Source organism: Arvicola amphibius, chromosome 12 (assembly GCF_903992535.2).
Source record: "Arvicola amphibius chromosome 12, mArvAmp1.2, whole genome shotgun sequence".
Taxonomy (NCBI): Eukaryota; Metazoa; Chordata; class Mammalia; order Rodentia; family Cricetidae; genus Arvicola; species Arvicola amphibius.
Window position 1 is genome coordinate 3,620,243 of NC_052058.2, and position 14,594 is coordinate 3,634,836.

General features: G+C 44.8%; 1 protein-coding gene across 1 annotated transcript in view; it reads right to left on the reverse strand.

Moving 5' to 3' along the window:
* The window catches only part of Ints7 (integrator complex subunit 7), a 57,617-nt gene that overhangs the window by 3,378 nt on the left and 39,645 nt on the right, over positions 1-14,594 (reverse strand). The window contains exons 12-18 of the mRNA XM_038349213.1: positions 12,837-12,974; positions 11,406-11,612; positions 6,911-7,105; positions 6,404-6,507; positions 4,929-4,997; positions 3,281-3,413; positions 1,173-1,271 (exon numbers count right to left, since the gene is read on the reverse strand). Of these exons, the coding sequence (XP_038205141.1) occupies positions 1,173-1,271; positions 3,281-3,413; positions 4,929-4,997; positions 6,404-6,507; positions 6,911-7,105; positions 11,406-11,612; positions 12,837-12,974 (945 nt within the window). The remainder of the gene's footprint in view (positions 1-1,172; positions 1,272-3,280; positions 3,414-4,928; positions 4,998-6,403; positions 6,508-6,910; positions 7,106-11,405; positions 11,613-12,836; positions 12,975-14,594) is intronic.

Consider the following 14,594-nt stretch of genomic DNA (forward strand, 5'->3'; position numbering starts at 1 on the left):
TCAGTCAGAAATGGTGATCCCGCCTCCAGGAATCTCAGAATGAGACTGTGTGTGAGGCATGCACCACTATTGCCCGGTTTCTATGGCAAACTAGTGTGGCTACTGGAAAAAGGTGTGTGTCACCACTGTCTAGTCTGTAAGGCTGACGAGGGTGACTGTTTTTCTCTCTGAACTTCACGCAAGCTTTATTTATTAAAATACAAATGAATTGCCACTACAGAACCCAAGCAATTTGGGTGTTAGGGATTGATCCCGAGGCCTCGTGGTTGCTGAGTAATATTTCTAACTTACAGCTTTTCTTTAAAAGCGCAGTGTAAACCCCAGATGCACCTCAACTGTAGAAAGCTCAAGTTTGGCTAAAGGTGAAAGGAATGAGTTTCCTGACATTACTGAGCCGCTGCCCTTGTCATCGACTGTGCAGACAGCTTGCCTTAGGCCTGCTCCCTTCCATAATCAGCTTTTCTGATGATTAAGGTCTTTTTGAAATGCTAGTTCCAACCAAAAACATTAAATGGATGCAAAAGTTCACTGACAGGCAGAATCCAAGCTCTCTCTGGGGACAATCTCCTTCTTTCCCAACCATTCAAAAATAGCTTTTCAATTCTGAGTGGCTGAAGTTTTTCAATACACTAACTCTCTTTGTGGGTTAGTTCTTCAAACTCATCCTCCAAAGGCAAGAGTGCCTGGAAGGTAGGTTGGTGATGCTGCACTGGCCTGCTTTGACCAAAGCTGGGTCTGCACTCACACAGACTCAGTTCAAGACGCGGGCCGGCAACTGCAGCAGACTTCTAAGAACTCATTTCTGGAGGTAAGAGACAACGATGGACTCCCATTACCCCAATAAAGAGGGTAAAGGCAGCCAACTAAAGTCTTAGAACTAAATTTTTATTTATGCCAAAGTGAAGATAATAAACCTTAGCCAAGTCCCATTACATCTTCAGAAGCTAGCTAGCTGATTCTTGCTACATTTTGTGTGTGTGTGTGTGTGTGTGTTGGGGTATGAGTGCCATGCACACACATGCAGGTCAGAGGACAACCTGTAGGAGTCATTCCCTTCTACCGTGCAGGCCCTGGGGACTGAGCTTGGATATCAGATGCTGTTGCTACTCAATAAGCCATCTCTCCAGCCTACTTAGCTAGTCTTTAACCCTTACGTGTTCTTTCTGCCCTACCTTGATGCTGGTGGACTGCAGTTTCTGAAAGAAGTATCTCTGAAATGAAAGAGGAACTTTCAGCAAGGCGATGATGGCATTGCAGAGGCATGCTGTGTGCTGTGGAGAGAGAACGTCAGCTGAAAAAAACCTGCAAACGTACAACTTAGCATGTTCAGGGCAGAGCTGGAAACACATGTGCTCATACAAATGCTTCCAAGAGCACACACCATTCAGCAAGAAGGTGCAACGTCCACAACCACACATGAACTCAATCATTCATGTCAAGAGATGCGATCAATGGGTTGGGGAGATGGCTCAGCGGCTAAAAACACTGGCTGCTTCTCCAGAGGACCTGGTTTCAATTCCCTGCACACATGGAAGCTCACAACCATCTGTAACTCCAGACCAGGGGATCTGACACCCTTCTCTGGCTTCCTTCAGGTACCAGGCACACATGCAGTACACAAACTACAGTCAAAACACACACACACACACACACACACACACACACAAACACACAAAATCACAGATTTCTACCTTACATTTTAATTTCTTATTTTTTTCAAATTAGACTTACTAGTTTTATTTTCTGTGTGTTTTCACCACTGCCGCATGATAGAATCACATGGAAGCTTCTGCAAAGTGTCCTCCCTTACCTTATGACAGGATCATGCTCTGATTAAACCTACCAGAGGCAGGCCGGGTGTGGCACACACCTTCAAACCCAGCACTTGGGAGGCAGAGGCAGGTGGATCTCTGAGTTTGAGGCTAGCCTGGTCTACAGAGTGAGACCATGTCAACCAAAAATGCAAACAAAAGGCCAGGTGGTGGTGGCACACACTTTTAATCCTGCCACTTGGGAGACAGAGGCAGGCGGATCTCTATGAGTTCAAGGCCAGCCTGGTCTACAGAGCTAGTTCTATGACAAAAAAAAAAAAAAAAAAAAAAAAAAAAGGTGGAGGGGCTGGAGAGATGGCTCAGTGGTTGAGAGTACTGGCTATCCTTCCAAAGGGCCTGATTTCAATTCTCAGCACCCACATGGTGGCTCACAACCATCTATAATGGGATCTGATGCCCTCTTCTGGCATGTAGGCTTACATGCAGATAGAGCACTCATACCTAAAAAAAAATGCATAAATAAATAAAATTAATTGAAAAAAGAATAAGACAAAAACAAACAAACAAAAACCCTACCAGGGCTGAAAGTATTATAAGCCTAAGTTGTATTCAACATGTTTAAATACACTGAACATGATGCATAGTTTAGGTCAGCCCAGGCACTTTTTTTAGTCACTATTTGGGAAGCCTGTTTATAAGGAAGTAGTGAGTGTCTCGTGTCCTTTACTCAATGCCGTACTATGAGAGTATGAGATGGACTGCACCCTCTGAAACTCCACTGTTTGCACCTCTGTGAGGCTTAAACTCTGAACTCCAGTACCACTGTACACGTGCCTGCCCTCCAGCTTCACTCTGGTACCACTGTACGGGGGTGGACCTCTACCCTAACTCTGATATCACTGTAGGGGCCGGGCCTCCACCCTAACTCTGGAGTCACAATACGTGTGCCGGGCCTCCATTCCAGATTTAGAGTCACGGTCTCTGGGGGTGGTCTGAGGGATGAATTTTTAAAAGCCCCCAAAGTGATTCTAGCTTGGTGACAGAGTTAAGAATTACCACAACTTCAATTTGGTTGTTTCAAAGAGTAAGTAAAACAAACAAGTTGGTCTGCACTAGGCAAGTCCGTTGATCAAAGTTGCCTGCATCTGGACACGTGAGAGTTGATATGTTAGTGTGGTCATCAAGTCAGGAGATGGGCTGCCATGGATGGGATTATTTAATCCTTATCACTGATATCTGTGCTGGCTGAACGCATAAAATACACTCAACAATGAGAACGTAAAATCAACAAGCAGCCCTGTGACTTAAGAACAGCTACTCTAAGTGCACACAAGTCCAATGACAGGCAAAGAGTGTGGGTTTAGCTAACCTCTTTGTGTGACGTTTTTAATTTGCATGTTCTTTACAATTACATTTTAATAAAACATAAAAATAAAAGTGTTAGAGATGATTTAACTAAATATCCACTTCCTCAATGATAAAAACTTAGCAAAACAAATGCCACTTACCATGTAGGAAACAGGGGCATATTTCCGGTTGAGCGCCTCCACCTCTTCTAGGACGCGGCTGTGCACGGCCATCATTCTTCTCTCGTACTCACTGTCAGCATGGGCAGCCCCGGTGGGCCCATACTCCTGGAAGCTGAAGCAGAGACCAGCACAGTTACCCCATTCCAGCAGTGATCCCTTCAATACCGCACGCATCTGCTGAACATGGTCCACTTTCTCACTTCATCTTTTAAAAACTGAAGTTATTTCCAATCACAGATCCTCGAGGAAAATGACACTTGGAAAGGCTAACCTGCCTCCATTTGTACAACTGTTCACCGACAAGCTGGAATTTAAACCCAAATCTGACTACAATGTAATTCTTTTTTTTTTACAATGTAATTCTTAACTACCCGCATGAAGGTCTTTAAATCTGTTAGCATATGAGAAAAAAGACACTGGAGGAGGGGCCAGCAAGTAACATACTTAAAAGATTAAAAGACATCATGTAAGAGACAGATGGGAATACAGACAGATCCGTAGGTCAGCATGCCACCAGACTCGGACGATGGCCGAGGGAACGGTGTCAGCACAAAGCCTGGAGTGAAAAGCACTGAATGAGCAGGAGATTCTGGGACAGTGTGCTAGGAAAGCTCAGATAGATTCCTTCCTGTCCTTCCTCTGAAATATTTCTGACAGGTAAGGAGCAAACTCCCGAGTCCTATATAAACTTGAAGAGGGCTATCTGGAAGTGGGTGCAGCCAGGCAATTGCACCAGGCACACACTCGGTCCTTTAGGTCCTCTCGGAGCTACTATGTGTAAGGCGCTCAGCTAGGCACACACAGCTCTCCACCCACTCTTCAGGGCCTGGGAAGGAGACTGTGCCTACAGCTTAGGCACATGTGCCTTAGTGAGAACAAATACATTCTCAGAGTTAGTAGTGAAGAATGAGACATTGTAGTCACATCTGCCTGACTCCAGGGCTATGTTCTACACTTTAAATTTCATCAAGAAATAAACATATTACAATGGATGCAGTAAGTGGAAGAAAAATAGCTGCCCCACTGAGACTGATATTCTAACAGAGAAGGGGCTGGCGAACTCAGCTCCCCGGCTTCCCACAAGGGTGAAGTGCGGAGTGAAACGGAAGGCTCTCAGTCCTCTTCCACGAACACAACTATTCTGAATAATCAGTTATTGGGGGAAGGAAAAGAAATTTTTAATAAAGCAAATAAGGAGCATCTTCTGGTTTGGGGAAAGTTCAACTTTCAGGGGCTAGAGAGATGGCTCAACGGTTAAGAGCAATGGTTGATCATAGCTGTCTGTAACTCCAGTTCCAGGGGAACCAATACCATCATAGAGACACATATGTAGGCAATACATACATACATACATACATACACAAATGAAGTTCAATTATGAGTTATTAACTCAATTTCCCCAGCACAGCATATTCAGCCAAATTGTTTCTTAGTTTTCTTTCTAGGTCAATGCTGTAAATGCAGAGGGAAGCGGCTCTTCTACATCTTTTTGTCCTAGCTCTGTGACCCTAGGCAACCAGGAAGAGTTCTCCGGCTCTCCTTTCTTTTCTTTCCAAAACACTACTGCAACTGATCATCAGGTAACAATGCATTTGCAATTTTATAAAGCAAGCATCATTCAACTCACCTTGCTGACTCTGGATCCAAAACCAGGGCTTCTATGGCATGAGATATCAGTAAGCAGCTCTGCTGCTGTCTAGAGCAGCGTTAAGTCACACAGGAGAACACAAGACCTGCCTCACACTTTTTGCTATCAGAATATTAAATGAGTAAACTTGAGCACTGTACTTTTACAATCATCCACTCCATGACGTAGGATGCTTTTCCCTTTACAGAGTACACACTGTCTACACCAGCAATTTAAACCCCTTTCCAGGCAGGGTGTTTCAGAGCTCAACGTGGGACCCCACCCCCCAGGGACTGAACCCCGGGCTTGTACATGCTGCACACTGTTCCCACCGAGCTACCGATGTACCCCCACCTTTAAACTGCTTTGGTAAGGAGCCAGTCATGCCACACTGCTTTGAGCCCAGCACTCAGGAAAAAAACAGATGCATCTGTGTGAGTTTGAGGCCCGCCTGATCTACGCAGCAAGTTCTAGGAGAGCCAGGGTTACAGAGAGACCCTGACCCTGTCTTAAACATTTTTTTTGGGGGGGGGGGGGACGGGACGACAAGGTCTCAATCCTCCTGCCTTAGCCTCCCAAGCAGCTAGGGCTACAGGCATGCCCTTTCATGGCCAATTATAGCCCTGCTGATTTTTACCTTAGATAAAGCAGCACTTCCTGGGTGTTTCAAACAAACAATGAAACAACAATGAATTTCTGTTGATACAGGAAAGGAGGGGGAAGGAAAGAAGGAAGAAGGTATGAGAAAGAAGGAAGGAAGCAAGGAGAGCCAACTGCCGAGTTTTTGTTTGGATGGCTCCTCTGCTGTGATCTGAGTATGTGTACAGACTCGCCAGTATGCACTCCTATGGCAGAGGATCCTGAGCATTCATTAAGCTTCAATCACTCAATCAATTAAAACTCCAACAACTACGAACCCACAAGCCCGACAACTTCAGAACAGTTTCCCCCTCTTTCCAATAAGACTGAGAATGGTAAATAAGATGGATGGTTTCTGGAGGATTGAGGGAACGGATGTGGTGGTGGCCATAACCAAGGGTTGTTAGCCATGAGCCATGTACTGTGTTGTGGGTGCTCAAGTGAGCACAAGGCTCCTGGCTGATGGGACCTGGGCTTGACCAGCATTGTTCTGAGAAAGGCCTTCCAGAGTTGCTGGCTGGTTTTCACCGCCTGGTCCAACTAATTCTCAGTCTCCTTAGCACTGGGGACAGCAGGCTTGTGTCACTGCCCTGGGCACGATTCAGGGCTGTGGTAGATCTTCCTAAGGTGGCTGGACCACCAGGAAGCCAGCCCTTTTAAAAAGATTAAATTTAAGAGTGAAGCTATGTGCTCCTATTTAATTTCTAAGGAAGAAATTACTAATTAATTGTAACAAACATAAGGATTAGCAAATCTGTATTTTTGACTGAGCAAATTTACTCTGTATTTGAGAGAACACGTCCCAAGAACAAGGTCTTCCAAATGACAGAGGATACAGTTCTACATTCCTCAGAGTTGCTGAGTCAGCATCAAAGGATGCCTGATAAAGATCTCGGTACCGGGAAGCAAGGTTTCGGAACTCTTCCATGGATTGCTTCATCTAAAAAGAAGAGGAAAAACAAAAAAATTAAAGCACCGAAAACTCATCCTCAGTAACAGTTCAAATAAAAATTGTGCTATCATTTTCATAACTTTATTACATAAAATCAACAATGATGGCAAAGGAAGCTATACATGCTAACGATGTGGATAATTTGCTAACACTTGTGTTTCAGTCTTTTTAGGAGTCACTGGGATAACTAGTACTGTGACTGACATTCCCAACTCTCCAGTGTCACTCCTCCTCTCAGGACCCAGGCTGTCGAGCCAGCACACCATCCTAATCTGCCATACCGACGAGTAAGTATTTGACACACAGCACTGATTTTAACTGTACAACCTTTCATCTTCAAAAATTTCTGAAATCCAAATAATATCCACAATAGAGAGAAATCAAGACATGCCTGATTGGAGATCCGGCCGCACCTCTGCAGATCATTCCCTAAGGTCATGGCAATTGTGGTGGCGATTGCAGGGGGAGGGCTTGTCTTCAGGCTGTTACAAGTACAAATGAGCTGCGAGAAGGCTTGGAGAAGATCGATCCTGAGTTTTACAAATTCACACTGAAAACTTAAAGGGTTCAGTGGTGTGCTGGCAGCCTGGAATAAAGGAAGAAGTTTAATACAAAGTAACCCACCACGCTAGACTCAACCAAATCTAATTTAAAAATGCCCAGGAAAAAATGCACTTGAATGGAACATGAACAGGCTGTTTCTTGCCTTTTCTCTTTAAAACATCCCAGGACAGCATACCAGCACAACAGTTGTTTACCCAGCACTCACGCTGTGCTAGGCTTGTAAGGACCTGGAGGTGATGAAAGCACAAGAGGGGCGAGCACGGAGCATGGAGCACGTGTAAGAGCTGCACCTGTTCAATGGGGGACGCAGGCATCCAAGGACTTGGACACCTGTGGCTGTTTGAACGTCTTGGAATCTTTCTTCCTGTTAGCCAAGGGAGGACTGCATTTGTCCCAGTTTATGCACAGGTCATAGTAACACTGATGGGGAAATACCTACACCACAATGAGAATGATCTAACAACATCAGAGAAACACCATTGTGGCATCGCCTGAAAACCTTGTTGACATTCAGAGGTTCCTCGCTGCCTGCACTTAGCATGCAGCTTGCTAAATAAATCACTAAGACATCACCTCAGAAGGTTAAAAGACATCATCTCCCTAAATCTTACCACTCTCCTACCTTTCCAGTCTGTGGTTTCCATCACCAAAACCATTACTAGTGTGCCAAAAAGTTGGGCAATGAGGAAAGGAGGATAAAGGGGGCAGAAACATGTTTCTAGACAGCCTCACTGCCTCAAAGCTGCCTTCTAGCCCACAGAGTTTCTGAGCTCTGATGCTGTGGAGAGAACACCAGAGAGTTGCTGATCACACACAGACGTTCAGGAGGATGGAAGCACAAGAGGGAAGTGTGTAAGAGCACAAAGCAGCAGCCACAGACTGGGTAGGGGCTAAGTCCCAGAAGCACAGGCAGAGCTATCACAGCCTCCAACTGGTTAGCAACCGTCCTAGTGAAGAACACAGCAATGTGTTTTTAATAAAAGGCATATACTGGAAATGTGCTAATTTAATAGTAAACTGAGGCAAAGTGGGCACATCCTCTACAAGATGGCTGTTTTGAATACACTGATGTGTTGGTCTCTTAGCACCACCTCACACTATTCTGCTAGCAGGGAAGCTGGGCACGGGAGCTGGGTTCCAGGAGTCCCTCATGGCATTTCCATTGGGCTGAGCTGCGCACAAGGTCCTCAGTGGAGCTCTGCTTACAAATGACAAACGGAGCTTGCATAGCTGCTCCTGCATCCTCTATGGAAGCACACATTTGCCTGCACCCTTCTCCAAATGCAAGGACCCCTGAGGCACTGAATGTGACGGAAAAATATCTATCCTCAATATTTGGCTGTGTTGACATTTTCAACCTTTCAATATTTTGTTCTAGTTACAAAACAGCTTGCATCAAGACACTACAGAGACTATTTCAATTGTGTTTAATGTCTTAGGTTTGATTTGCTCTTGTAGGAAGACTGAAGAAGATCCCCTATTTCTTCTGCCTCTTTACTACTACTTGCAAATTTAAAAAACTTACCAATGGGCTCATCTGACAGATGGCTCAGGTCAGCAGCACTGGCTGCTCTTCCAGAGGGGACCCATTCACATGGCGGCTCATAACCACCTGTGGCCCCAGTTCCAGGTGGTCAGGACACCCTCTTTTAACTTCCTTAGGCATGCATGTGATCCACAGGCATACACGCAGGCAAAACACATAAAATAAACATAAACCTAATCAGAAATTAGTATTTTTAATTAGTGTGTGTATGCCCTGTATGCGTGAGGTGCCTAAGGAGGTTAGAAGGCTTCAGATCTCCTAGAGCTAGAATTACAGGCAGTGTGAGTCATCTGTTGTGGGTGCTGGGAACCAAACTTGGGTCCCTTAGCAGGGCAGCAAATGCTCTTAACTAAGTTATCTCTCTTACCCCTACCTATTATTATCAACTTACTGGATGTTACTTATTTTAGAAGAGACAGGAGCACAAGTAAGTATATATGACATGAACACATATCTGAAAAACAAAAAGCCCTGACATTAAGGCTCTAACATGCATTCTAAAACCAAAGGAGAAGCCAGATGCAGTGATGAGAGAACGCTGGCCATGCTGGGAAGATGGGCGCCTAGGAAGCCACTGTGATGAGCTTGTGTGCTATGCGGAGCACACAGCCAAGAGCAGTGTTCTTCACAGCCACAGCGCCTACAGCACAGATGTCAGGGAGAGTCTGACCACCGTCAGAGAGAGAGGAGGCGACATTTACTCTTCTCAACTCTGGGGCTAAACCTTAGATGAGCTAGGTTTTAAGGTCAGCAGAAATAGCAAATACTGGGAATAGTCAAAACTGCTCGAAATGCTCCCCAAGAAAAGGAAAAACAAACTTCCTTTCATCCTGGACCAAGGTAACCAGTTGGCAGGGTGGTCTCAACTCACTTCAGTGTTATTCCCTCCCTGCTATTTCCACCTCACTATTATGTGAATCTATTTACCTAGCAGACTTTTTAAAATCATTTTTATTTTTATGTGAATGAGTATTTTGCCCACATGCATGTCTGCTGGCTGCAGTGTGTGCAATGACTGCAGAAGCCAGAAGAGGGTGTTAGATCCACTGGAACTAGAATGACAGAGGGCTAGGAGCCACTGTGTGGGTGGGTCCTAGGAACCAAAGCTAGATTCTCTGAAAGAGCTACCAGCTCTGAGCATCAAGACACTGCCTAGCACTTTTTACCATTGAATAATCTCCCATTCTACATAAACTAGAAAAAAAAAATCAAACAATTTTATTGAGCCAAACCAGTAATTTTACCTTTAAATTTTATATGACATTCATTAGCCTGATGAAAGCCTACCAACCTTTTCCTTCTCCAGAAGGTTAAGAGAGAAGAGCTGCCCTTTGAAATGGAGAGGCAGCTCAGGGCTTAGCTGAGTCCTGGGTATGAGAGGGAAGCACGAGTAGGGACGAGGGAGGAAGGGTTATGGGTCTTTAGATACGCTTGTTTTAAATACCTGTCAATCAATTTTAGTAGACCTCAAAGGTACCACATAGTCTGCATAGCTACAGTCTCTCTATGACATTGATTCTTAAGTTTCATTTAGAACACTGCTTTTGGGATGGCCCAGGCTTAATAATAGTTAAAATGTTATAAACATATGCAAATAGGTCCCAGCTCAATATACTCAATTTTTAAAGTGTGTCACAATGCTCTGAAAATGTTTAATGCTGAATAAATAACCTCCTCACTTTTAGGGAGAAATGCCCTTGACTAATACAGAAAGTACTACTTTAGGGAATATGTTTTTATTTAGGGATGCAGCTCATTTTAAGAAACTGGTGGGGCTGGAGAGATAGCTCAGAGGTTAAGAGCACTGACTGTTCTTCCAGAGGTCCTGAGTTCAATTCCCAGCAACCACAAGGTGGCTCACAACCATCTATAATGAGATCTGGTATCCTCTTCTGGCATGCAGGCAGACATGGAAGGAATGTTGTATACATAATAAATAAATCTTTAAAAAAAAAAGAAACTGGTGAAATTTCAAAAAATAAGAAAAATTAAGGATTTCCTTTCTGAGATCCTTTCTTGGTAGACAGAGTAAGCGTTGTAGGAGATTGTTAATTTGGAAACCACAGAGGATTAAAACAGTGGCACATTAGAATTTTCAACATTTTCTTTCTTATTATAAAACAGCAATTCTCAACCTGTGGGTCACTACCCTTTTATTGGGTTGAACAACCCTTCCACAGGGGTCACCTAAAACAACTGGAAAACACAGGTATTTACACTGTGATTCATAACAGTAGCAGAATTACCGTTATGAAATCGCAATGAAAATACTTCCACCACAGCATGAGGAACGGCATTAATGGGTTGCAGCATCAGGAGGGTTGAGAACCGCTGTCAAGTAAGACTCCCACGTCATCGCAACGACAAAGCATTCACCTAGCATGCACAAGGCTCCAGGTTCAAGCCTTAACATTACAAAATACCCTGAAAACCTCTACTTATGAGTGGCTAGACAGGACTGGAGAATGAGCCTGTGCCTGGTGGTGGCACTGGGCCAGCTAGTATCTTACCAACTGAGAATCTGGAAGAAGAGGCTATTTCTATCCCCACTTAACTTTGTCTGCCTCGATTAGACAATTGTCAGGATGTGTGATACCCAGTGCTTTATAAAAACAAAACATTAGCTTCCATTAGTTTAAGAATACTAGCAAGAGTTTAATTTCTGTGCACATGTATTATTCTGATATTACCACCAAGTCTCACAAAGTTGTCAAAAGAGAATAACCCAGAGCAGAAAGGATAGCACCCACACCATCATGACAGGAATGGGACTCACTGTCAAGGAGGCGATCCCTTTGTGGTAGAATTTCAAAGACTCAGCAATGCAAGAAAGGGCTGAACTGAAGCTCTCCTCCTGCAGCCCAGTGAGACACTGCTCGGCATGCGAGAATTCCTTCAAACTGTTCAGCCAGAAATAGAAGTGTTCCGATGCGACCTGCGTCAGCAAACTCTGGTAAAGCTCTCGGGCCATGTCATGGTTGCCCTAAGGAAAGAAGGGGCCAGAAGTGAGGCTAGGCATTTGCGCTGTTACTACAGTAGACAGCAAACCCAGAACAAGCCCCAATATCACATCTCATGTTACATAATTCCTTGAGACAGTCTAAATACTTCTTCAGAAAAATTACATCCAGCTGCTTTTATAACGTAACGCCTCGAGTTCTTTACTAAAACAGCTCCAAAGAGAAAACAAATGGAGTGAACTGTAGCTCAGGTCTACTCAGGTGAGTGCTTGTGTGTCATTCTGCAGGAGCCACTGAGGGGCCGAGGGAACTCCAGGAGCCAAGTCAACTGGTGGTCGGGGAATGCACATGCAGTGACCTGAAGACAGAGACACCTGACCCTGCCTGCGGTGCCACATGCCATGCCATTGCACGGAACATCCGGCCAACAGTGTTCCTCCCTGTGGAAGATGGCAGGAAGCAGAGCACCGCTTCAACCACTGTTGAGAAGAGCCGTGCTCCTCACTCTGTTCTCTGCACTCTGCCTCAGGTTTCTGGTCCGACTACACTTTGTATTTCTTTAAAAAATTCAATGATCGGGTTGGAGAAAGAATGGTGGGCCAGAAAGAGGAGGGGGAGTGGCCCTGGTTCCGACAACCTGCAGCTGTACAGTGGTTCTAACACGCTCCAGACAGTGTGCACCGTCACTGTTCGCACAATGACAAGCACCGACATGACAGACCACTCACTGCTCACGAGGAAAGCTGTTAGGTGCTTTCCTTTGGCATCCTAAGAGCCCATGAGTAACAAGCACTTCTTGAGAATGGCCCCATGGGCTCATAGCCTAAACACCTGGTCCTTAGGGAACAAAATTGTCTGAAGAGATTACAAGGGTTAGGGGTGTGGCTTTGTTGGAGTAGATGCTAGGGAGTGGGCTCTGAGGTTTCAGAAGTCATGGCTCAGTGTCTCTCTGCCTGCTGCCCATGAATTAGGATGGAAAGCTCTCAGTTACTTCCTTAGCACTTTCCTGCCTGTAGCCACACCTGCATGATAATGGACAAAGCCCCTGAAACTGCAACCAAGCCCCCAGTTAAATGCTCTTTTGTAAGCGCTGCCTAGGTCATGGTGTCTCTTCACAGCAGTAGGACAGTGACTAGGACAACTTCCATCTTTACTTGGGTTCTGACTATGACAATGGCCCCATCATTTAAGGTATGTGCACTGAAACCCACCAAGCACCATCATTCAGAAGGGAAGGAAGCCCGTACCATTCTGGAAGCCTGCCTGGCAATCCGGTATACAGTCCACCCACTGGAGACGCTGTCAAGCTGCTGCTTGATTACTGCCTTTACTTCCGCAGACAATGCCTTCTGGCTGGCTACAAAAATCACGGTAGCCAAGCTTACCTAACAGACAACAAACAAGAAAGACATGTAATTTTACTCAAAGACAAAAACTGGAGATCACCAAAACAGAACAGGCCGAGCAGGTAAACATGTCTGTTGTCAAAGCCTGATGAACTGAGTTCAATACCTCAGACCTGCATGGTGGAAGGACAGAACGGACTTCTGAGAGATGCCCTTGGACCGCCACACATGCATGTGCACACCTACACAAAGTAACTGAATAAGCATGGCAAAAAGGGACAAAATGGGTTCTCTGTTGACATTATTTATCATTTTTAAGCCAGTAAGTGACCGTTTTCATTAACTCAGAGCACTATTTATAAAGCAAGGAATTAGAAAAAATGCTCACAACTGAGAACAAATAAATTATGATACGTTCACACAGCAAGATATGTCAGTGAAATGCAAAGATCACTATAAATCACTAACAAGATAGGCAAACCACGAAAGCTGAACTGTAGCCTAACGTTCACATAGAGCTAAGATATTTAAAGCAATGCATATGTCATTTGGGGCATCTACTGAGGTTATCCAAGTACAGCACACAAAGACAGACAAGGAGGAGCTAACACAGGGAATGTTACAGCTAACCCCAACCGCCAACTTGTTTAGAATCCCGTGTGTGCTGGATGGTTTATGTCAACTCGATACACACTGAAGAGGAGGAACTGAGAGAAGGCCTCTATAAAATGCAGGCAGGCCTGCAGAGCATTATTTCAATTAGTGATCGAGAGGAAAGGGCCGGCACATTGTGGGCAGTGCTATCCCTGGTCTAGTGGTCTTGGGTTCTGTAAGAAAATAGGCTGAGCAAGCTATGAGGAACAAGCCAGGAAGCAGCACCCCACCATGGCCTCTGTGTCAGCTCCTGCCTCCATGTTCCTGCCCTGCTCAAGTTCCTGTCCTGACCTCCTTTATGACAAACAATGATAAGAAAATGAAAGCAGAATAAACCCTTTCCTCCCCAACTGGCTTTTTGGTCATGGTGTTTCATTTCAGCCACAGGAACCCTATCTAAGGTGGCACGGAATCACATCTCAGGATGGACAGCACTGTCCATGGCTGGGATCCTGAGTGAGTAACAGAGGACCAGTGAGGCCTCATGCGCTAGGTAGGCACCCTCTCTGGCCTGGCAGCCACGCCCTCCCCAAGATGGACTGAATGGCTTCTCACACGTGAGCCTCCTTCTTTAAGCTGTTTTTGCCAGGTGTTTTGTCATAGCTACAAGAAAAGTAACTAAGATAAGGTGAAGGTGGGTAGATTTTAATATATAATAATACTGTTTTCTTTTCTTTTGAGACGGGGTCTCTATATAGCCCTGTCTGTCCTAGAATTCACTGTGTAGACCAGGTTGCCCTTGCTCTGCATCCCTAGTGCTGGTATTAAAGGCGTGCACCACCATGCCCGGCCTAGCACTGTTTTCTTCAGCTAAGTTGTAGATGCAAATGTTTTACTGCATTCTTTCAGATAAAATTAAAAAAAAAAAAAACCTTCCAAACAAAAATACTCCTTATGTTCTGCATTTTAAAGTTTCTTTTAGTAATGCTGATGATGGGGGGGGGGGATTAATTCAAATGCCACTTCAGTACAAAATAGACTTGGCCATGGCATTCTGCAGAGTGA